Raw genomic sequence first — 26,291 nt, forward strand, 5'->3', positions numbered from 1 at the left:
AAAAAAATCATTCTTCAGATTACATTCCACCTGTGTGACTTTTCCTCAGTTAAGGTACCTCTGCCTCCTCACTGTGACTTAAGGGTGGACATCACTCATTCCTAGGTTTTTAAGCTTACAATATATGTAAGCGTCAATGTTCTCAAGCCCTCTCAGATGTTTTCTATAGCTCAAAAACTTTTCATGGACTATTTTGACTCTGCGCAAATTTTTAATTTTCTTTCTAGACTTCTAATATTATTACCACTATTTTTGGTTCCTTCATTTTCCTTTTTTTGGAGCCATCTCTATTCCTCCCATGGTGAAGCTAAGGATTTCATCAAAATGAGCTGCTCTAATGAAAGCATATGCAAGTTAGTGCTTCCCTTTTACATCACTACTCCCTTATCTGTAGAGACACTAGCTCATTACTAGACCACCATTTCACCAAATCTATTGCCCTTTAAATCTTTAAATGTTTGGTGAGCCCCAACCACTTCAATCCTTATGCTAACTTTCTCTTTATTTACACTTATTTCCTAGGTAATCTCATCCAGTCTGATAGCTATAAATACCACAAATACACTAAAAATTCCCATATTTTCTATCTGTAGCCACACCTCTCTCCTCTGGGCTCTCAACTTATAGCCATCAGCCTAAGTGACAGAGCCACTGAATGCCCTATAGGCCTCTAAATATGTCCAAATTAGACCTCTTGATACTCCCTTCTCCCCAATCTGCTTGCCTGAGAGCCTCCACGGCTCTGCCATGGAGCTGCCCAGGCCAAAAGGCCTTGGAGTTGCTGTTACCTCTTATTCTAAAACCCAGTATCTCATCCATCCATAACTCTTGTCCATGTAACTCCAAAAGATAACCAGAATCCAACCCTTATCTCCACTGCAAACATTCCAGTCTAAGCCACTATCATTCTGACTTGAAATACTGAAAAGACAAATTCCCCTTTACTCTCACCCCTGACTTTCTACAATTTGTTCTCAACACAGAAACCAAAGCGAACATGTTAAAGCTTGCACGAGGGAAAAGAACAACAGTAGGTTTTCTAGGGCAGGAGGTGGAAGTAGGAATGTACTACACAAAGCTACATCAGAAAACTTCAGAGTGCTGGAACTATTCTATCTTAACTGTGGTGCTGCTTGCCTCAGTGAGTACAACTTTCAAAACTCACCGAAATGTATACTTTCAATGGGTACAGTTTATTATATATAAATTATACCTCAATAAAAATTATTGACAGCAAGTTTCTTTACTAAGAGAGAAATAAAAGGGCCAGGCACGGTGGCTCATGCCTGTAATCCCAGCACTTTGGGAGGCCAAGGTGAGTGGATCACTAGAGGTCAGAAGTTCGAGACCAGCCTGGCCAACATGGCGAAACCCCATCTCTACTAAAAATACAAAAATTAGCTGGGCATGGGGACGCTAATTTAGTAGTAGTCCCAGCTACTCGGGAAGCTGCAGCACAAGTATCGCTTGAACCTGGGAGGCAGAGGTTGCAGTGAGCCAGTATGGTGTCACTGCACTCCAGCCTGGGTGACACAGCAAGGCTCTGTCCCAAAAAAAATATTACATATATTATTTTAAAAACTAGGCCAGGCATGGTGGCTCACTCCAGCACTCTGGGAGGCAAAGCCAGGAGGATCACCTGAGCCCAGGAGTTTGAGATCAGCCTGGGCAACATAGCAAGATGTCGTCTCTACAAAAAAAAAAAAAAAAAAAAAAAGACTCAAAAAATTAGCCAGGCATGGTGGTGTGCTCCTACAGACCAAACTACTTGGAAGACTGAGGAGAGAGGACTGCTTGAGCCCATGAGTTTGAGGCAACAGTGAGCCATGATCATACCACATTTCACCCTGGGTGACAGAGTGAAACTCTGACTCAAGAAAACAAAACAAACAAACAAAATCAGACCATGCCTATTCAACCCCCTTCAATGGCTTCCCATCTCACACAGAATAAAAGCTAAGGTCTTAGCCCACCAAGGTTCTCCCTATTACCTCTCAAACTTAACTCCTACTCTCTCCTCTTCCCTTGTTCCCTCCAGCTACACTGCCTACTCACTGTTGTTCCACCTCAAGATGTTACACCTCAAGATGTTACACCTCATCTTCCCTCTGGCTAAAATGCTTATCCCCCACTAACAATTGAATGGTTTATGCCCTCATTACAAGTTTTTACAATTTTACTAATTTATCTTGTTTTATCATGTCTCTTCAATTAGAGTAGCTGCATGGTATTTTTTGTTTGGTTGGTTTTAATCTGTTTTGCTCACTGCTATGTCATTACATTAATACCTGGCTCACAGTAGGTGCTCAATATTTAATGATCACCTTAAAACACTTAATGTAATAAGTGAATGAACAGACTAGCTCTAATGCCACACTCTGGACATGGTGACAACATCTTACTGACCTGTTAAAAAAAAAATCTATATTACAGACCTACCGTATCATAAAACTATGTTCCCAAATTTCAAAGGAGGACTTCAACCAGCCTTGCTGAGCAAGGCTCTAACCTTGCTGAATCCCCACAAAGTCCCCAGAGCAGCCATATTCTCTTTCTGGTCTCCAAATCCTGTATTTTACCCCCCAACTCTTTCATCCTTATTTAGATAAATGTATTTCCTATGTTATTTAAAAGAGAATAAGGACATCTTTCCTCTAATTCATGTCTCCTGTGTCTTCCAATCTCAGAAAAAGTCTCCCTTCCTTTGCATCTAATTTTCCACTTTCTTGCCTTTGACTCCAAATTTTGTTCTATCACTCTCTCCTTATATCCTTATCTAATTTCCAAAATATACAATTCTACCCTTAAATATTCTAAAACTTGAGTGGAATGTACTGATACCTAACTATTGCTCCATTTTCCATCTTGCCTTTTTTTTAAATAAAGTTATTTAATAGTGTCCATTTAATTGGTATATTTGCGGTCAATAAATTGGCAACACAAGGAAGAACAAAAGGGTGAGCTCCTAACCAGGCTCTCATGCGAGGCTCAAGCAGGATTTATCTTCCCTGTAGTATCACACATATCAATCTAAATACCACAAGAGTTCTCATCCTGGAATCCATGAATAGGGTGGGGGTAAAGGTCCATAAACCCTATGTAATAACAGTACACAACTAGTCAGGTGGGGTGGCTCACGCCTGTAATCCCAGCACTTTGGGAGGCCAAGGTGGGCAGATCACGAGGTCAGGAGATCGAGACCATCCTGGTCTAGCAGAGATGGCGAAATCCCATCTCTACTAAAAAAATATAAAAAAATTAGCCAGGCATGGTGAGGGGGGAGCCTGTAGTCCCAGCTACTCGGGAGGCTGAGGCAGCAGAATGCCGTGAACCTGGGAGGCGGAGCTTACGGTGAGCCAAGATTGCACCACTGCACTCCAGCCTAGGCAACAGAGCGACTCCGTCTCAAAAAAAAATACACAACTATACTAGATCACAATAGGAAAGATAATACAACCTTTTTAGTCCCTAGTTTCATTATCTGAAAAATTCAAGTTAGGGGACAACATTAGTTATGTGGTAACTAAAAACATAAATTAATTTACATGATACATTTAATAACCTACATTATGTCAAGCATGCCTCCATTTAAATTTAGTCCATAAACAAGACAAGGTTAGCCTGGGCAACATGGTGAGACCTTGCCTCTACCAAAAATAAAAAAAATTAGCCAGGTGTGATAGCTCATGCCTGTGGTCCCAGCTACTCAGAAGACCGAGGTGGGAGGATCTCTTGAACCCAGGAGATTGAGGCTACAGTGAGCCATGTTTGTGCCACTGCACTCCAGCCTGGGTGACAGAGTAAGACCCTGTCTTGGAAAGGGAAAGAAAGACAAAGGATATCAGTAGGGCGTGGTGGCTCACCTGTAATCTCGACATTTTGGGAGGCTAGGACAGGAGGACTGCTTGAGGCAAAGAGTTCAAAACCAGCCTCGGCAACACAGCAAGATCCTGTCTCTATAAAAATAAATGTTTAAAAAAAAAAAAACCCAAGGATGTCCCCTCTCACCATTCCTATTCAACACAGTACTGGAAGTCCTAGCCAGAGCAATCAATCAGGTAAGATCAATAAAAGGCATCCAAATACGAAAAGGGGAAATCGAATTTACTTTCTTCACTGCCAATATGATTCTACACCTAGAAAAACCTGAAGATCTCACCAAAAAGCTCATAAACCTGATAAACAACTTTGGCAAAGTCTCGGGATACAAAAAAAATCAACGTACAAAAATCAGTAGCATTTCTATACCCCAATAACACTCAAGCTGACAACCAAATCAAGAATGCAATTCCATTTACCATAACACACACACACATATCAAGGAATACATCTAACCAAGGAGGTAAACAATCTCTACAAGGAGAACTACAAAAGGCTGCTAAAGAAATCATAGATGACACAAAAAAATAGAAAAATATTCCATGCTCACAGATTGGAAGAATCAGTATAATTAAAATGGTGACAACGCCCAAAGGAATTTACAGATTCAATGCTATTCCTATCAAGCTACCAATATTTTTTCACAGAATTAGAAAAAAGTATTCTAAAATTCACATGGAATGAAAAGGAGCCCCAAGAGCCAAGGCAATCCTAAGCAAAAAGAACAAAGCTGGAGACGCCACCTTACCCAACTTCAAACTACACTACAAGGCTACAGTAACCAAAACAGTGCAGTATTAGTACAAAAATAGACAGCCAAGCTTGGTGGCTCGCGCCTGTTAATCCCAGCACTTTGGGAAGCCGAAGCAGGCAGATCACCTCAAGTCGGGAGTTCGAGACCAGCCTGACCAACATGGAGAAACCCTGTCTCTACTAAAAACACAAAATTAGCCAGGCGTGGTGGCACACGCCTGTAATCCCAGCTACTCGGGAGGCTAAGGCACAAGAATTGCCTGAACCCAGCAGGCAGAAGTTGCAGTGAGCCAAGATCACGCCATTGCACTCCAGCGTGGGCAACAAGAGTGAAATTACGTATCAAAAAAAAAAAAAAAAAAAAAAAGAATAGACAAACAGACCAATGAAATAGGACAGAAGCCCCTGAAATAAAACTGCACACCTACAACCAACTGATCTTCAAAAAAGTTGACAAAAATAAAAACAGTGAGGAAAGGACTGCCTAATTCAATAAATGGCACTGGAGAAACTGGCTAACCATATGCCAAAGAATGAAACTGGACCTCTACTGAGCTCTCACCATATAAAAAATTAACTCAAGATGCGCCGGGCATGGTGGCTCATGCCTGTAATCCCAGCACATTGGGAGGCCAAGGCAGGCAGATGACTTGAGGTCAGGAGTTCAATACCAGCCTGGCCAACATGGCAAAACCCCATCTCTACTAAAAACACAAAAATTAGCTGGGCTTGGTGGCATGCACCTGTAATCCGGCTACTCGGGAGGCTGAGGGAGGGGGACCGCTTGAACCTAGAGGGTGGAGGTTGCAGTAAGCCTAGATCATGCCACTGCACTCCAACCTGGGCAACAGAGCAAGACTCTGTCTCAAAAGAAAAAAAAGTAGGTACAAATAACACGAAACTATATATAACTGGGAAGTAAGTAAGCATATCTCCAACTGCCTTGAATAGTGAAATCCAAGGATGCTCTAAAAGGCCTTTATATAAAATAACATGGTGTTGCAGATAATCTATGCAAAACCTCCCATATAATTAAGTCGATACTATGTAAATAGTTGGTACACTGTACTTTTTAATTTGTATGATTTTTATTGTGGTTCTTGTCCCCGCAAATATTATCAATCCATGGTTGGTTGTAACCACGGTCACAGAACCTGTGGATACAGAGGGATGACTGCATGTAGAAGAAAACATGAAAATGCAAAAAAAAAACTCATTTTTATAGGAGACAACGGAAATAGAGGTTCAAACCAAACAAGATATTGATATCAATAAGGACCTTTTGTATTTCAATTCTCATGCATTTTTCAATTGAAATATGAAAAATAAAAGTAACCCAAATTTAGTGTATTTATAATTTTTTTTTTTCAGACAGGGTCTCACTTTGTAGCCCAGGCTGCAGTGCAGTGCCACAATCACAGCTCACTGCACCCTTGACCTCCTGGGCTCAGCCAGTCCTCCCACCTCAGCCTCCTGGGTAACTGGGACTACAGGTGCACACCACTATGCCTGGCTAATTTTTTGCATGTTTTTGTAGAGACAGGGATTTGCCATATTATCCAGGCTGGTACTGAATTCCTAGGTTCAAGCAATCTGCCTGCCTTGGCCTCCCAAAGTACTAGGATTATAGGTGTGAGCCACCAAGCCTGGCTGTATTTTCTTTTTTTTTTTTTTTCTTTTTGAGATGGAGTTTTGCTCTTGCTGCCTAGGTCGGAGTGCAGTGGCACGATCTCGGCTCACAGCAGCCTCCACCTCCCGGGCTCAAGCAATTCTCCTGCCTCAGCCTCCCGAGTAACTGGGACTACAGGTGCCCAGCACCACACCCAGGTAATTTTTTGTATTTTTAGTAGAGACAAGGTTCATGTTGGCCAGGCTGGTCTCGAACTCCTGGCCTCAGGTGATCCGCCTGCCTAGGCCTCCCAAAATGTTGGGATTACAGGCATGAGCCACCACACCCGGCCTGTATTTTGTCAGCCAAAATTAAACACATACTTTTCAGAGATTCGAGTCACCAAAAGTATGATCTACAATGTACATTTATTAACTTAATTACAGCAAACTACATCAATTTAAAAATGACTGAAAAACAAAACGAAAAGGGGCATGGAAGAAAGAACAACTCTCTATTACAACTCCTAATTAACCAAAAAATAAACTATATTTGTTCTTCTTCAAATTTGGTACTTTTCTTCTTCTCTGTTGACAACATAGTCATTCAACAACTATACTGAGTGCCTACCATGTGCCAGGCAAAATTCTAGGCACTTGGGACAGATCAGTGGAACAAAAGAGACTAAAATCCCTTCCTTCATGAAGCTCTGATAGCAAATATAATCTCATATTCTGTTTAACATAAACTTTGGATGGCTGCATGGGGTAAGGGGTGGCTCCATGCAGTACACAGAAATGTGAATGAAACTTTTTAGAGGTAAAAGGAGTCTCATGTTCTAATTTTGCAAATGAGGAAACCAGGTGAGAAAAGACACCTGGTTTACCTAATGTCAGAGCCCAGTAATGCCTAGTAGCACTGTATGATGTGTCATCCCATTATTCCTAAGTAGCTCAAACTAAAGGCTAACATATTCAGTTTAATCACAAACATGTAAAATTATAGGAAACGTGTGCTTTATAACCTATAATACAATATTTTAAATACTGATAAAACAAAAGATTTTGTGATTTCTGTTAAACTGTATTTTCTTATATTTTGAGAGATTTAGAAATGATTGTGGAAATATATTTTTGCAAAGCTTTATATTTAATTTGAAAAAATAAAAGAATACTTACAGTACTATGAAAAACAACACTGTGTCCCTTCCCTAAACTTTCTATATGAGCTGAGAGGTTAAAGCATATGGCTCGATGTCTTATCGCATCCAGTGTTTGTGCATCGAAGAAATCATGTGGCCGTGCTAAATGTCAACATAAAAAGTAAAGAATATTTAGAAAAATGTAACAGTAATAATAAAGATTGAAACAATTAACAAACACGTATCTATCAACAGTATTTAAATTCAAGATATTATTTGCTTACAAAACATGGACTCTAGATAAGACTAATATGCAAAAGCATTATTTCAACAAATGAGTGAATGTGGGTTAATTCTGACCCTTGGTGAGTTAAGTTCTAACCGCAAACCTCATGATTCCACATCTCAGCTACTTCATTTTTCATAAAATATTATCTTTTACTCCAACATCTCTCCTCAGCATAAGGTCTGTATTTTCAGCAATGTGAGGAACATCATCTATATATCAGGATCTCAAACTCACCATTGCCAAACATACAAAATAAATTTCATGAACATTTTGTATTACCATATAATTTCAAATTGTACAAATCTGACAATACAATAATATTATTTTGAGGTTTTTTTTTTTTTTTAGAGACACAGTCTCACTCCTTCACCCAGGCTGAAGTGCAGTGGTGCCATCTCAGCTCACTGCAACCTCTGCCTCCCAGGTTCAAGCAATTCTCATGCCTCAACCTCCTGAGTAGCTGGGACTACAGCGCACACCACCAAGCCCGGCTGATTTTTGTATTTTTAGTAGAGCTGGGGTTTCACCATGTTGGCTGGGCTGGTCTTGAACTCCTGGCCTCATGTGATCTGCCCACCTCGGCCTCTGAAAGTGCTGGGTATACAGGCGTGAGCCCCTGCACCCAGCCTATTTTGAGGTTTTTAACAAGTATTTTCTTGATTATGAACAACTATTTAAACAATGATCTAATAAAATTACAAAGAAATTTTTGGACGCTGATCAGTCCACCAAAGCTGCCAATCAACTCTACCAGTTATCAGCTGTGTGACTGTGGGCAAACTACTTAACCTGCATTACACTGTGATTATTTGTAAAATGCAAATTATCGTAACAATTTTCAATTGTAATTAAATAAAACAAATGCATATAAAAATGCCTTATAAATCATAAGGCGATTTATATTAATAAGCTTGTGTAACTGGTTTTTTTCTTTTTCTTTTAGACAGTCTCATTCTGCTGCCCAAGGTGCTAGAGTCCAATGGTGTGATCATGGCTCACTGTAACCTCAAACTAACTTCTGAGCTCAAGTGATCCTCCTGTCTCAGCCTCTTGAGTAGCTAGGACTATAGGCATGTTCCACTATGGAATTTTTTTTAAAGGATAAACCGTTTCACAAACGGTAGGCAATATTTTAGCATAATCAAAAAAATTACACACTGAAGACTTAATTTTCTAAGAACATTTTTCAAATTTCAATTCTCATCCCACTAATTATAATAAATTGTTCTATTCTTATTCCTAATAAGAAAGTTGCTCAAAATAAATAAGTTGATTATTTTACATTTGTGGAGCTTACTAATACATGTAATTTTTCAAGATCTGTAATTGAAAATTCAATTTCACTAATAAAAGAGTTGGCCTGATGCCCTGGTACAGCATATTCTGAATTACATATATGCTGATTTCCTACACTATGGCTATTCAAAGAGTTCTCAAAACATCTACACAAATCCACCATAGCTTTTATGGGGGAATATTTTCACCAGTCAGCACATTAAATAGAACATACCTAGACAAACAGCTCTTTTCTCCAGATATTTCCTCAAGAGAAAATAAATAAAACACCAACTAGTAATAAACGAGCAGAACCCAAAAGACTAAGAAGCCAGTGACAATGGGAAATCAGAAAGAAAAAAGTACTTGACATTTGCAGGGGTGAGCAAGGGAGAGTTCTGAGAAATACATCATTCTTCTGTTAGATAGTGGCTACTAAAAAAAAAAAATGTGGGCCGGGCACGGTGGCTCACGCTTGTAATCCCAGCACTTTGGGAGGCCGAGGCGGGCAGATCACGAGGTCAGGAGATCGAGACCACGGTGAAACCCCGTCTCTACTAAAAATACAAAAAAATCAGCCGGGCGTGGTGGCGGGCCCCTGTTGTCCCAGCTACTCGGAGAGGCTGAGGCAGGAGAATGGCGTGAACCCGGGAGGCGGAGCTTGCAGTGAGCCGAGATTGCGCCACTGCACTCCAGCTTGGGCGACAGAGCGAGACTCCGTCTCAAAAAAAAAAAAAAAAAAAAAAATGTGTACTTTCTCCAAGCTCTCCAAACATATGCTTTTTCCTAAGAAGAATAAACACTTGGGGAAAATAATAACTCATCACTCTAAATCACTCAAATTAACCACTCCTCACTCAAATTTAAACATTGAAGCCATCACTTAAATTCACAATAATGAAAGCAGTCCTCAATCTTCAGCCTATGCATTCAGACCTTAACCACAATATCTCCATTGTATATATCAAGAATACCAAACTAGAACAGTAGTTCCAAAGTAGGTGTGTGTCATGATCCATTAGAGTAAGTAAAGAATAGAATACCCTTGTTAGTTTCTTCATCTCATTCTTTTTCAATATTCCTTCTAGGCAATTTTGTATAATGTGCATTAGTAGTATTACCCATATACAATGTATAAATTGCATATGTTAAGACTGTGTGCTCAGTATTTTTTTAACTAATAAGATACATAATCAAAAACCTTTGGTGCTGGACACAGTGGCTCATGCCTGTAATCCCAGCACTTTGGGAGGCCAAGGCAGGTAGATCACTTGATGCCAGGAGTTTGAGACTTGGTGGCCAACATGGTAAAACCCCATCTCTACTAAAAATACAAAAATTAGCCAGGCATGATAGTGTGTGCCTGTAGTCCCAGCTACTCAAGAAGCTGATGCACGAGAATCGATTGCACCTGGGAGGCACTGGTTGCAGTGAGCTAAGATTGCACCACTGCACTCCAGCCTCGGCAACAAAGTGAGACTCTGTCTCGAAAAAAACAAAAACAAAAACAAAAAAACAAAAACAAAAACAAAAACAAAACAAAACAAAAAGGTTGAAAGATCACAAACTGACAACCTAACATTACAGGTTGCTGTGAGCCAAGATCGCACCACTGCACTCCAGCCTGGGCAGTAAGTGTGAGAGTCTGTCTCAAAAAAAAAAAAAAAAAAACTCTGGAAACCACAAAAATAGAACTCTATTTTCCCATGGTTCAAAATTACATACATTGTATGATTTATCTTCTCCTTAGGTCTAATGATGATGATGTGGTTATGTAGAAAAATATCTTTATTCTTAGGAGATGCATCTTAAGAATTTTGGGTACATGACCAAAAAAGTATATAGGTAGGAAGATAAAACAAATGTACCATATTGGTAAATCTCTAAGTGAAGAACAATACAAGTATTTATTATACTATTCTTTCCACTTTAAAGTACATTTAAAAAGCATTAAAAATGTATTTTTATGTTTTAAAAATATATTATTATTTAATAATAAGATTCTTAAAATAATGAAAAAATAAATAAAAATTTAAAAAATATATATATATATAAATTTTATCAGGCCAGGTGCAGTGACTCACACGTGTAATCTCAGCCCTTTGGGAGGCTGAGACGGGTGGACCATTTGAGCTCAAGAGCTCAAGACCAGCCTGGTCAACAAGACAAAACCCCATTCCTACCAAAAAAAAAAAAAAAAAACAAAAATTAGTTGGGTGTGGTGGTGTGTGCCTGTAGCCCAAGCTACCTGGGAAGCTGAGGTGGGAGAATCATCTGAGCCCAGGAGGTTGAGGCTGCAGCGAGTCATGATTGCACAACTGCATTCCAGCCTGGGCGACAGAGTGAGATCCCGTCTCAGGAAAAAAAAAAAAAAAAAAAAAAAAAGGTTAAAAAAAAACAAATTTTATCAAACAGAAAATTACATTTGCTGCAGTGCTGCAATTTATAAGGTATATTTTTCACAGTTACATAAAAACTGTCTTCTTGAATTACATGAGAAAGATACTAGGTAAAGTTAACTGCTATAGATATGTATGCTTTTAAAGAAAGAGTGAAATGCAGCAGCTGTAACATGCTAATTCAAATCACAGCACTGTCTTAACAATGGCTCCCCACAGTGAAACGGCCTTGGATCCTTTTTAAAGTCCATAAAGTAATATATTCAGGACTAACCCCATTCTCCTCAATAAAACAGATGACAAAAAGGTATTTTCATCCACCACCTCTCTCTGCCAACTCTCCCTACGCAGCCTGCCTTATTAGCTAAGTTAATACGAGGAAAAACACCACCGTCAAAAGAAACATATACTTAAGCCGGCACCAGTACTTTGTTTCTAAGCAAGAACTTGGTATTTAACTGAATCTCTCTTCTGTTTACAAGACAGAGTAGCAAATTGCATAGATACTGCCAAGTATATAATGTGAAAAGTCAGAAAATTTAAATGATTACTGTGTATACACTGAGACTAAAATAATAATGAGGATAGGTGAAACTGGTGGAAAAGTCATCTGGTTTTTGAGTACTATAATATATATTTAGCAATTTTCTGTGTGCAACTGCAAGCTACTTCATATTAACACAAGTAAAATGACCACAATGTTAAATTTGTTTTTATAAAGGAGGTCAAAATGAAAATGGTACCATAAATAACCAACGTTGATTAAAAATAAACATGATTACTTTAACAAAAAGAAACTTAAGGCCAGGTGTGGTAGGTCATGCCTGTAATCCTAGCACTTTGGGAGGCTGAAGTGGGAGGATCACTTGAGCCCAGGAGTTCAAGACCAGCCTGGAGAACACAGAGAGACCCCCATCTCTTCAAACAATAAAAACTAGCCAGGCATGGTGGCTCAGGCCTGTAGTCCCAGCTACTTGGGAGGCTGAGGTGGGAGAACTGCTTGAGCTCAGGAGTCTGAAACTGTGGTAAGCCATGATCTCACTACCGCACTTCAGCCTGGGCAAGAGTAAGACCCTGTATCCAAAAAAAAAAAAAAAAAAAAAAAAAAAAGCAAGAATGAAACTTAAGAGAGTTAAACAAAGTTTACTTTTCTCAGTTAATGAAGTAGAAAAAAAATAAAAACAAAATATAAAGTTTTCTGGTTTGTTCATTTGTCCACTATAAATCTGTAGTAACAAAAAGATTTCAATGTTTTACAGACTAATTTCATAGTCTGGAATTAGTGTCTGGAGTCTTGTCTATACTAATCAATCCCCAGAGAAAAAGGGTAAAGTACAATCTATTTTTTCTTTCTAATTTACCTTTGGAGTGGACTCCCTTTCAATGACAGCTTTATTCACTCATTCACCCACTGGTATTTCTTCATTGAGGATATATAAATAAAACTAACCAGCTGGTCGGGCACAGTGGCTTACACCTGTAATCCCAGCACTTTAGGAGGCCAAGGCGGGTGGATCACAAGGTCAGGAGTTCAAGACCAGCCTGGCCACATGGTGAAACCCCGCCTCTACTAAAAATACAATGATTAGCCAGGCGTGGTGGCGGGTGCCTGTAATCCCAGCTGTTCGGAAGGCTGAGACAGAGAACTGCTTGAACCCAGGAGGCAGAGGCTGCAGTGAGCCGAGATCACACCACTGCACCCCAGCATGGGCGACAGTGTGAGACTCCATCAAAAAAATAATAATAATAATAAAAAATAAAGCCACAAACTAACCAGCTGACACAAAGAAGTAGTGACCAGCTACACTCTGGGGTTGCAAAGTCTGTTCCTGCTCCCAGCATTTACAAGCCTTATCATCTAATTATTTTCTATCCTAAACATAAAGGATACATTTTGGTAAGTAAGCACATAAACATTGTACATATGTTACAATAGACTAGGTACTATGACACCCATCACATTCAAATTGTTTTGCTATTGGCTGGGTGCGGTGGCTCATACCTGTAATCCCAGCATTTTGGGAGGCTGAGACAGGCAATCACCTGAGGTCAGGAGTTTGAGACCAGCCTGTCCAACACAGTGAAACCCTGTCTCACGCCACTGCACTCCAGCCTGGGTGACAGAGCAAGACTCCATCTCAAAAAAAAAAAAAAAAAAGCAACACTGCTTTGTTATCCACACACATTCCTTCGTGGTGGTTTTTTTTATTGTTGGTTTTTTGAGACAGAGTCTCACTCTGTCTCCCAGGTTCAAGTGTGGTGGCGCGATCACGGCTCAATGCAGCCTCTACCTCCCCACTCAGGTACACACACTACTTTGGAATAGATAGATTACTTAACTTTTACTTGATATTTACTTTTAACATGTTCAGATTTTCTAAAATATTTCTAGAAATACCAATGTTACCATATTTTAAATGTTATTTTAGAAAAGAATCAGAGTAGCCCCCAAATCTAATTTTATACAGTTTATATTTGAAGGCCACATATACTCCCTTAGCTACTACAAACATGTGCCACTGAATTCTCACTCTCACTGACAGACAGGCATCCTACCTGTTTATTACTTTTAATAGAAAAGGAGTTGAAGTTCAAAGTGGATTTGCATAAAAGCCTAAGATATCTTTTAAAACCATCAAATACATCAGATTTTCTCAGTGTAACACTTACGTAATGAGCGTCGTCTTTTGTTCTTTAATTTCCTCCTTTTGTTCATTCCAGCTTTAGAAGGAGATTCTTCTTTGGCCTTTGGCTGGCTAGAAACTTTTGAGGAGTTCTGCTGACTGAAGTGTGTGGGTACATGACGAGCTAGCCCTCCCTGAGAAGCAAAGCTGGCATTGCAGCCACCAACAACACACTAAAAGAAAATAAAACAGAAATAATGTCAGGCATGCTGTGTAGGGCACGAGAAGAATATAAATGAGTGAATATCTAGTATTTTCAGAATAAGCAGTACAATAGAACTAATTCCATAAAGGAAGCATAAGGGACTAGTAGTCTTTTCACTTTATGAAGTTGCCAAGTAAGATGATGACATACATTAGACAAAGCTTGAAAATACAACAAGTTTCACGACCTCCCAGTTTACTGCTATTTCCACTACATGCAATACAAAAATAATGGGATTTTTCTTCCCAGAAAAATCTGGTTTTGAATCAATCATTTTTATAGCAGGAACACTAAGCTGTTTTTGCAATAAAGAATTAGATATCCTGGCAATGACTGGATTCCTGAATTTTATTTTTATTTTTTTGAGACAGAGTCTTGCTGTTGCCTAGGCTGGGGTGCAGTGGTGTGATCTCCACTCACTGCAACCTCTGCTTCCTGGGTTCAAGTGATTCTTGTGCCTCAGTCTCCCAAGTAGCTGGGATTACAGGTGTGTGCTACCATGCCTGGCTAATTTTTGTATTTTTAGTAGAGATATGGTTTCACCACACTGGCCAGGCTGGTCTCGAACTCCTGGCCTCATGTGATCTGCCTGCTTCAGCCTCCCAAAGTGCTGGGATTACAGGTGTGAGCCACCGCGCCCAGCTGGATTCCTGGATTTTTAAAGTATTTTTCTTACAATACATGCTACTTCAAAATCTTCAGCAGACTTCCTAGTGTTATACACTATTAAAACAGGTAAGAGAAAAGTTCAATATTGACTTTTTAATGTATTTTGTATTTGGGGTTTTGTTTTGTTTTGAGACAGGGTCTCAGTCTGTCACCCAGGCTGAAGTGCAGTGGCATGATCTCGGCTCACCGCAGCCTCGAACTCCCAGGCTCAAGCGAGCCTCCCACCTCAGCCTTCCAGGTAGCGGTACTATAGGCACACGCCACCACGCTCTATTAATATTTTGTTGTTGTTGCATTTTTTGTCAAAAGGGGGTTTCACCATGTTGGGTAAGCTGGTCCTGAACTCCTGGGCTCAAACCATCAACTTGCCTCAGCCTCCCACAGAGCTAGGAGGTGTGCACCACCACACGTGCCTTGTTTTTGTAAATTACTTTCTTACAAATTTCTTAAACTTCACATGAAAACCCATACGGACTACATTTAATATTTTAAAAATAAATAAAATTAATTTGTTAAACAATTAGATCTAGCCTCTCTCTCAGAAAAGACATGCTCAGTGTTGGTCACATGCAGCCCTCCACAATATCCATTAAATACTGCCTCTTTAGCCTTCTGTACTTGCAATACTAAGAAATCAAAAGGTTAACTACCCAAGTCACCTGACAGATGTGCTATTTTAACAAAGAATGCAGAATGTTCAGGTAGCAACAGAATTAATATATACAAATTAACTACGGTATAAGTGTGTGATTTCTAATTTTATCTTGGGGAAAAAAAATTGCAGGTCTTCTAACAAATGAATCGTGGTAATTAAAACAAAACAAAATAGAAATATCCACAGTTGGATGGATAATGACTTTTCTATTAGTCATTTAACCAATTTACTTAGTTTTTGACTTACCAAACTCTAAGCACATAAATGTGTCATGTTAAAAACCAAATATATTCATCATGTTATCCCCAGGGGGTTCATCTTGTAAAAGTTCATCTAGATAATAGCATTAAAAAAATCACATGCCTCAGGCTCTTTCCTTCAATCGAGGTACCTCTACCAATTGTAAGCTGCTAAAATCACAACACAGCCCTTTATTTGTAAAAATCATAACTTTCCTCATAAAGTCTCTCTAAATCTGCCCCAAATGGACAAGACCTAATTCTCCCTTGAGGCTGTCCTCACACTTCACTGCATATCTATATACTTATCCCAACTAACACTTTCCATTTTGAACACAGAGATGTATATTTATGAATATTTATATTCCCAGAAGCATCTTGCAAATCATAGATATTACTAAGTATATTAGCAGAACTAAACAGCTACATGTTTACTGATGCTGATAAAAAAAAAAAATCACACATTCTTCTTATATGGTATCCATTAATAATTACTCTCTTTACTTTGACATACAAAATATATTTTGGGGGCTCCTTATGGCCCTCAGCTTCTCTATGAAAAATGTTTACTTACTCTGTGGTGCATACTAAGTTAAAAAAGAGGGAGAAATGATTCAAGACTTTAGTTCAAATACTTATCTATGTCCAGTATTACATAATATGCTAGAAGGATAAGGATGAATAAGATATAGATACTACACTAGAAGAGCTTCTATATGTTCAGCAAAACATACATATAAAGCAGTATAATTTCAGAGGAGTACAGTAAGGCCTAATTAAAGCACAGGGCTATGGGAAACCCTGAATAGAGACAATTAGCCATATTCATTGCTCTGAAATTAGTATTTAATTCATACAACAACCCTATGAATGGCATGGTCCTCAAACAGGCTGCATCAAGAATTTTCACCTACAGACTCTGACCATGAGAAGTCAGCATTTAATGATTTCTATATTTAAAATCTAAAATTTTATCATACATATTTTGAGTACCAAGAAATAACAACGCTTTTTAAAGATGCCATCTCTTCTGTAGAGCACCATGTTGCCACAGAACTACATGGTCCACCGCCAAGGTCACTGCACACCTACGAACCACTAGCCAAATATTGCTACTCAACACTTTAAATATGGTTATTGTAACTGAGTAAATGAATTTTTAACTTTATTTCATTTAAATTAATATTATTCATTAAAGTGAAATTCATATCACATAAAATTAACCATTTGAAAGTGTACAATTCAGTGGAATTTAGTGTATTCACAACGTTGTATAATCACCAGCTCCACATTCTCGCCAACACTATTTCCATTTTTTTATTAAAATCATCCTAGTGAGTGTGAAATGGTATCTTGTGGTTTTCAACTGCATTTCCGTAATGACCAATTTAACTTTTAATTTAAAACCTGAGCCGAGCACAGTGGCTCACGCCTGTAATCCCAATACTTTGGGAGGTTGAGGTGGGTGGATCACTTGAATTCAGGAGTTTGAGACCAGCCTGGCCAACATGGTGAAACCCTGTCTCTAATAAAAATACAAAAATTAGCCAGGGAGGTTGCAGTGAGCTGAGATCATGCCACTGCACTCCAGCCTGGGCAGAAGAGTGAGACTCTGTCTCAAAAAAAAAAAAAAAAAAATTAGCCGGGCATGGTGGCACAAGCCTATACATAACCCAGCTACTCAGGAAGCTGAGACACAAGAATCACTTCAGCCTGGGACGCAGAGCAGTGAGCCAAGATCGTGCCACTGCACTCCAGCCTGGGCAACAGAGTGAGACTCAGTCACAATAAAAAAAAAAAGAAAGAAAAAAATAAACATACAAAACCCGATACTCAAAATTGCTTGATACTTGAGAGTGTTTAATTACCCTAATGGGTTAGTTTTGTACCATCCAATACATATATCCATTAGATACATGTAATGTCTAAGCATTTGAAACGTGGCTAGTCTGAATTGAGAAATGTTGTAAGTCTTAAGAGTCATTTTGTCCCAGCATCCTTCCAGACAGCAAAGATAGGCCCTAGTAGCATCTAGAACTCATAATGTTACCATCAAGAGTTTATTTTAGTCCAAGTGCACGCACAATTCCAACATTCTGGGAGGCCAAGGTGGGAAAATCACTTGAGCCCAGGAGTTTGAAACTAGCCTGGGCAAAAAAGGGAGACTCCATCTCTAACCTCCCCCATGCAAAAAAAAAAAAAAAGTTTATTTTAATCATCAACGATTCAGTCTCTAGAAATGAAACCAGTAATGAGAATTCTAACAGAAAATTGTTTTATCTTTGATTTTGGTCATTTATCAATCAAAAATCATTAAAAAAAACGTAAGTAAAATTTAGAACTAAAGAGTGCTTACATTAAAAGAAAAATACAATAGAATCACACATATTTCACTTAAATACAAACTTTTCTCCGCTAAAGGAAAAAATAATTTTAGGCATCAACTAATCAAAATCCTACAGAACATGAGGCAGAGACAAATCTGCTGTTTCTTCAAACAGTCTAGTACCATCCTCTTTACATGAGCATTTCATGTTGCTGAGTATGGTTTTACTTTTCAAATGTTTTATATTTTCACTCATAAATATATCATCACTGAACTCAAGACCCTACACATGGTGTTCTGATGAAAAAGAAACCGATTTCAATGATGAGGGAAAAGCTGGTTGTTGAACACTGATATGGTTTGGCTCTGTGTCCCCACCCAAATCTCATCTTGAATTATAATCCCCATGTGTTGAGTGAGAAACCTCCCAGGTGACTGGATCATGGGGGGCGGTTTCCCTGATGCTGTTCTTGTCATAGTGTGGGAGTTCTCGCGAGATCTGATGGTTTATAAAAATGGCAGGTTCCCCTGCACTCTCTCTGCCACTACCTTGTGAAGAAGAGGTACTGCTTCCCCTTCACCTTCCCCCATGATTGTAATTTTCCTGAGGTCTCCCCAGCCATGCAGAACTGTGAGTCAATTCAACCTCTTTGGTTTATAAATTACTAAGTCTCAGGTAGTATCTTTATAGCAGTGTGAAAAACGGACTAATACAAACACTGTTTTAAATGTGCTCTCCCACTGAAATACCCTATATATTAATGTATGTTGGCCGGGCATGGTGGCTCATGCCTGTAATCCCAGCACTTTGGCAGGCCGAGGCAGGTGGATCACCTGAGGTCAGGAGTTCGAGACCAGTCTGGCCAACTTGGTGAAACCATGCCTCTACTAAAAATATAAAAATTAGCCGGGCGTGGTGGCAGATGCCTGTAATCCCTGCTACTTGGAGGCTGAAGCAGGAGAATAGCTTGAACCTGGGAGGCAGAGGTTGCGGTGAGCCGAGATCGCACCATTGCTCTGGGTGACAGAGCAAGAGTCCATCTCAAACAACAATAAAAAAAATATGTTGGTGGCCAAGTAGCTTTTCTAAAATTTGAAACACAGAATTACTGAATTGGTTTTTTCTTTTTCCGAAAAATTTATTTGGACGATGCAATACTAAGACTGTCTTTGTTAGTACTGAGATCATCTTATTCATATTCCCAGAAGTCCTACGAAGATCAACAATCAGAACACAAATCAGAAGCACCAGTCTTACAGATAATGAGGAGGTGATCTAAAGGAAGAAAAATTCCAAACAGAAATGTTGATTTCTTGGTTTCGACAAATACACCAGAGTAACATAATTAACGACCCCGGATTCTTTCTGCCTCTGAAATTCAGAATCTGCCACTGACCATGGCCACAAACAATATTTAATATGGCTAGAAGCAATGACTCATGCCTGTAATTCCAACACTTTTGGGAGGCCGAGGTGAGTGGATCAGTTAAGCCCAGGAGCTCGAGACCAGCCTAACCAACATGGCAAAACCCTGTCTCTACCAAAAAAAAAAATATATATATATATGTAATATATATATACACACACACACAAAAATTAGCCAGGCGTGTGCCTGTAGTCCCAGCTACTTTGGAGGCTGAGGTGGGAGGATCACCTGAGCCCAGGGCCAGAGGTTGCAGTGAGCTGAGACTACACCACTGCACTCTAGCCTGGGCAACGGAACAAAACTATGCCTCAAAAAAAAAAAAAAAAAATTAATCTGTTCTTGCCTCAGTTCCTTATCTAAAAAATGAGGGCAACAACAGTAATTAACTCAAAGAATTATTGTAAGAATTAATTTAGTTAAAATATGTAATAATATACATATGCAATGTGCAAGGCTCTGCAATGCATCAATCAAGTCTTTGCTATAATTCTCTGACCCTTACTTCATCTTGCTCACCACAGAACAAACATGAGAAACTTTTTTCACCAACTGCATTAACATTTAACTTCTAGATAGTCAAAGCTCACTAATCAGAAATATTTGTTTTTAAATATTTTCAAATTGCTACAATAATCACTTACATATATGAAACTACATGCTCTTCCCTAAATAGTTCACTTTTTTAAATGCTCCCTTTTTTCGCTATTTTTTTTTTTATGTTTTTTGAGGTGGGGTCTCGCTCTCTCACCCAGACGAGTGCAGTGGCGTGACCTCGGTTCACTGCAACCTCTGCCTCCCAGCTTCAAGCGATTCTCCTGCCTCAGCCTCCCAAGTACCTGCGATTACAGGTGCATGCCACCACACTCGGCTAATTTTTGTATTTTTAGAAAAGACAGGGTTTCACCATGTTGGTCAGACTGGTCTCGAACTCCTCACCTCAAATGATCCGCCCGCCTTGGCCTCCCAAACTGCTGGGATTACAGGTGTGAACCACTGCACCCAGCCCCTTTTTTCTCTTTCAAAAGCATACGTACTTTCTGTAACCAGACAGTGGTAATAATTTTACAAAACTGTGAATATACTAAATAATCACTGAACTATAGTACCTTAAAAATGTTAAATTTTATGTATATGAATTATGTACTTAAAAAAAATACCTGAAATGATCCCCCTTTTCACTATAACACAATAGACTCCATTAGAAACAGGGAAAAGGATAACCAAAGACTAGGAGAAGGTTATTTACAATACATGTATCTAACAAGAGACATATTCAAAATTTCTGAAGAATTTCTATTAACCTAATAATAAAAGACAAACCACCCAATTAACACAATTGGCAAAGACTTGAATAGGCACTTCACCCAAAATAGAATATTCAGATACCCATAGCACAAAATGTGGTCAACATCATTGCAAATTGATGAAACAAAAATTAAACCCACAATGAGATACCACTACTCATCCACTAGAATGGCCAAAATTAAAAGGATCGGTAGATGCCTGTAATCCCAGCACCTTGGAAGGCCGAGGCGGGTAGATCGCTGGAGGCCAGGAGGTGGGGGTTACATGAGCTGAGATTGCACCACTGCACTCCAGCCTGGGCTACAGAAACTTTATCTCAAAAAAAAAAAAAAAGAAAAGAAAAGAAAGGACTGGTAGTATTAAGATATTATAGTTAAGAGGAACGAATACGTGTGTGTAATCGGAGGACATGTAAAGGAATGTCCATGGGGCAACTTGGTTAATAGTAACCCAAGATGGTTGAGCATGGTGCCTCATGCCTGTAATCCCAGCATTTTGGCAGGTCACAGGGGGAGGATCGCTTCGGCCTGCGAGTTCGAAACCTGCCTGGGCAACATGGCAAAACCCTGTCTCTACAAAAAATTAGCTGCACATGGTAGCACACGCCTGAATCCCAGCTACTTGGGAGACTGCAGTATGAGTAACACCTGAGCCAGGGAGACTGAGGCTGCAGTGAGTAGAGATCAGGCCACTGTACTCCAACCTTGGTGACAGAGTGAGACCCCGTCTCAAAAAACAAAACAAAACAAAAAAATAGCAGCCAATGATTGGAAACAATCCAAATGCCCAACAGGAAGTGAATGGATTTATCTGTACAGTGGAATATTACAGAGCAGTGTTTTTAAATGACTGCTTCATACAATTTGTACAAATCTCGCTGATATTTTGTTGAGTGAACAAAAAGCCAGATACAAGAGTTCACACAACTAAGAGTTCATATAAGAGTTCATAAAGTAAGTATGAAAGAAATTAGAATATAGTCTGGGCAGATGGGTGGAGGGCAGGAGAAGAAACAGACCAGAAAAGGACAGTAGAAATCTTGTCTTACTGAAATATTCTCCAACAGGATGGTAGTTACAAATGTGCATACAAACATAAGAAACAAATCATTAAACTGTTAAACAAGTGTGCATTCGACACAACTATACATCAGAACTTTAAACAAAATGGAAAAAAAAAAAAAAAAAGCAGAGGCTCACCTCAAACATCACCTTACCACTTCCTCTCTCTATAGTCACCTGCCATTCATCTTCTACTATCCTTTCCCAGCCCCTGTTATAATTTAATTGATCCCTAACTCAGAGAATCTCATAGGTCGCTATTGAAGAACTTACATTTCATTATTTAAGTTTCTTTAGATCTGTATAAACCCACAGACTACAAGTTCCCTGAGTATAGAGGCCTGCTTTTCTTTTTACTTTCTTTTTTTTTTTTTTTTTTTTTTTTTTTTGAGACAGGGTCTCTCTCTCTCTCTGTCACCCAGGCCAGAGTGCAGTCTCAGCTCACTGCAGCCCCAAACACCCGGACTCAAGTGATCCTTCCACCTCAGCTTCCTGAGTAGGTGGGTCTCAGCCTCCTGAGTAGGTGGGTCTACAGGTACATGCCAACACGCCCGGCTAATTTTTGTATTTTTTTTGTACAGACAGGGTTTCGTCATGTTGCCCAGGCTGGTCTGAAACTCCTGGGCTTAAGCAATCTGCTTGTGTCAGCCACCCAAAGTACTGGGATTACAGCATGAGCCACAGCACCCTGCCTACTCTGTTTTTCTCATTACCTCGTTTCCATAATGCCCAGCATAGTGCCAGGTACTTTAGACATCAATGTTTTGTTGATTTAAATAATTCCTATGATTCATGTATGGAACAATACCTCACTAAATCATATACCTTAACTTTTTTTCTTTCAAAGACAGTTTCTTTCCCCTCTCCAATAGGAAACGTCTACAGTTTCTAAGAAAAGGATTTGGGAAAAAAAAAAACACAAAACATTTGTATAGGCTTTGAAATTAACCTGCATATACATCATCGTCAACCAGCAGAATGGCTGCCTTAAAATATACTTACACACGCACACACACATGGAAATACAATGAAGATGTAAATGATTTAAATGATTCTTTTACTTTAATAAATAATCTCTTATATTTATTGTGCACACACTTAACAACAACTTCATGAGGTAACTAGTACTACCAACTACACATTAGACAGGAAGTTAAGAAAGCAGTTCGCAGTCACATTTCTAGCAAATGTCATGGCCAAGATCTGTAGTATGACTACAGGAAACACTGGGGTGTTAAAGTAATAGGACCTGTGCCCCAGAAAACTAATTAGACCATTTATTTACTTATTTATTCATTCATTTATTCATTTACTACCTCCTTAATTTTTTTCTTCAGAGACCACTTATTTAAAAAAAAAATTAAGAAAAAAAAATCTGAATGGTTAAACATATGAAAAGATGTTCAACCTAACCCATAATGAAAGAAATACTAATTAAAACTATTAAGATGGGCCAGGAGCGGTGGCTCACACCTGTAATCCCAGCACTTTGGGAGACCAAGGCAGGTGGATCACGAGGTCAAGAGATTGAGACCATCTTGGCCAACATGGTGAAACCCCGTTTCTAATAAAAATACAAAAATTAGCTGGGTGTGGTGGTGGGTACCTGTAGTCCCAGCTACTGGGGAGGCTGAGGCAGGAGAATCACTTGAACCTGGGAAGCAGAGGTTGCAGTGAGCCGAGATCACACCACTGCACTCCAGCCTGGCAACAGAGCAGAGCAAGACTCCATCTCAAAAAAAAAAAAAAAAAAAAAAAAAACTATTAAGATGTAACTTCTCTGAGACCAAGCCAGGGCAGATCACCAGAAGTCCAAGACCAGCCTGGCCAATGTAGTGAAACCCCATCTCTACTAAAAATACAAAAAAAACCCCAAAATTAGCTGGGCATTGTGGTGCCTGCCTGTAATCCCAGCTACTCCACAGGCTGAAGCATGAGAATCAATTGAACTGAGGAGGTGGATGTTGCAGTGAGCCGACATCGTGCCACTGCACTCCATCTAGCCTGGACAACAGAGCCAAACTCTGTATCCCAACAAAAAACAAACAAACAAAAAGAAGTAATGTCTCACCTACGAGATTAGCAAAAATCCAAAAGTTTGACAATCCTCTCTCATCGAAGCCTTGGAGACACTCCAACATTAGGCAGACACTCTAAAATTACTGATGATGGCACTAGCTCTAGGGAATGACAATTTGGCAAGTTATCAAAATTACCAATGCTTACATTAACCTTTGATCCACCCACTCACATCATTTTAGGGGATTTTTCCTACATACATAATTATACATGTACAAAATGACACATATTCAGGATTCATCACTATAGCACTATTTGTAACAGCAAGACAAGAAGCAACCCAAGTGTATCTACAAAGTTTGGTTAAACTGCTAATATTACACAATGGAAGGCGATGAAGCTGAAAAAATGACACTACTCACTATGAACTGATATGAAAAGATCCTAGCACAGAGTATATTCAAAAAGCAAGGTACAATCGGGAGGAGGAAGATGGAGATAGGAGAAAGGGCTAACATGCAGCTCCCACTTAGGCAGAGAGAACACCATGGGGAGACTCACACCGTGAACTTTTGCTTCAAGAACCACCCCAGGAATATACCGGGCAAACCGAAAAAATTCACAGATCCTTTCAAAGAAGCAGTACACTGCTGCAAATTCCGTTGAGACAGGTAAAAAACTGTGAGTTCCCAAAGAGTAAGAGCGGGAAAACCTGCCTCTACACACACATCCCCACTGGGGAATCTGAAAATCCAGATCATGGGAGACGAGACGGATTTAACCTTACCTAGGGCTGAAATAGATTTAATGGAACTGTGCAAAATATAAAAGTAGAAGCAGCAGTGGGAAATGCCTTGTAAGCATTCCCAGCCTCTAGCTAGAGCCCAGGGAAGCCATCCCCGACTATATCTCACAAGGGTACTAGCGGAAGACAGCCAGTAGAATTAGGGAAGGGTAACAGGGCAAAAGAAGCTTCTAAATGAGATAGTAACAATTTCAGCTGGACATGGATTTTCTTGAGCAGAAAAGGGAGGTGGGGAGGGAACAGCAACTGCTGCAGATCCCAGGGCAGACTGCAGAGGGAGTAGGCAGTTGGGGAGGGGCGAGGTCTGAAGGCCTCGCTTTCTCAGCAGGGAAGCCGGGGCAAGGTCTGAGCGGTACGCCAAGGAGCGACAGTGGCTTCACCCACTGCGTGGGAGCTGAATGAGGTCTCTCGCAACCAGGACTCTCACAACCCCCCACTTCCCTGGTGAACTATATGACACAGCAGAGGCAGCCAAAATCCCCTATGGAACATAACCCCACTGGCCTGAAAACCAAAGCCCTATCTCCCACCCACAGTGGCTGTGGCAAGCCCCGCCCAATGAAAGTGAGTCTGAGCCCAGTTCCGCCTAACCCTGCTCCCACCTGATGGTATTTCTCTACCTGCCCCTTTAGCAGAACAGGAAACATAGCCCCACCCATCTCCCAGGAAACCAAAATACTTGCCCAGGCCAACTTAGGGCAAGCAATCTCCCTACTTACTACTAATGCAGCTGGTGCTCTCTTCAAAGTGTCACCTCCTGGCTGGAGGCCAACCAACTCAGGCCATTAGAGCAACTGAAGACAGAATAACCCGCATCCCAGGAAGGGGAAAACAACAGCTAATTCCACTGCTTGCGACATCCTGGCCAACCAGAGGTCCTGAGTGTGTCCACATTACAAGTTCATTGCTAGCATAACCAGTATTCAAGAAAGCAAGTACACTCAACATATCTACAACCGAAGACCACCAAAGAGTCCACTCCACTCCCCTCCCGCCTCCAGCAGAGCAGGTGCTGGTATCCACAGCTCGGAGACCTGAAGATGAATCACATCACAGGACACCTTGTAGGCATTCCCCAGCACCATCCCAGAGCCTGGTAGCCCTGCTGCTGGATGGCTACACTCAGAAGAGCAGTAACAATCACTGCAGTCCAGCTCTCAGGAAGCCCCAGAGGAAGTGGGAGACAGCAGGCCCTGAGACCCAGTCTTTTCCACCGAAATTAGTCTAAACAAATTAGAAGGAACCAGAAAAGTAAGTCTGGTAGTATGACAAAACAGGGTTCTATAACCCCAGCAATGGATCCAAACCAAGAAGAAATTTCTGAACTTCCAGATAAAGAATTCAGAAGGTTGATTATTAAGATACTCAAGGAGATATCAGAGAAAGGTGAAAACCAAATTAAAGACAACAATACAGAATATGGATGAAAAATTCTCCAGAGAAAAAGATATAAAGAAACAGCAATCACAACTTCTAGAAATAAAAGACACACTTAGAGAAACAGAAAATGCACTAGAGGCTGGGCACCATGGCTTATGCCTGTAATCCCAG

At 39.9% G+C, this 26,291-nt stretch overlaps 1 protein-coding gene across 2 annotated transcripts in view; it reads right to left on the bottom strand.

Moving 5' to 3' along the window:
• The window catches only part of AEBP2 (AE binding protein 2), a 94,851-nt gene that overhangs the window by 24,470 nt on the left and 44,090 nt on the right, over positions 1-26,291 (bottom strand). For both annotated transcript variants that reach the window (XM_030804490.1, XM_003265575.4), the window contains exons 4-5: positions 14,016-14,202; positions 7,420-7,544 (exon numbers count right to left, since the gene is read on the bottom strand). In XM_030804490.1, the coding sequence (XP_030660350.1) occupies positions 7,420-7,544; positions 14,016-14,202 (312 nt within the window). The remainder of the gene's footprint in view (positions 1-7,419; positions 7,545-14,015; positions 14,203-26,291) is intronic.

This window comes from Nomascus leucogenys, chromosome 23 (genome assembly GCF_006542625.1).
Source record: "Nomascus leucogenys isolate Asia chromosome 23, Asia_NLE_v1, whole genome shotgun sequence".
Lineage (NCBI taxonomy): Eukaryota > Metazoa > Chordata > Mammalia > Primates > Hylobatidae > Nomascus > Nomascus leucogenys.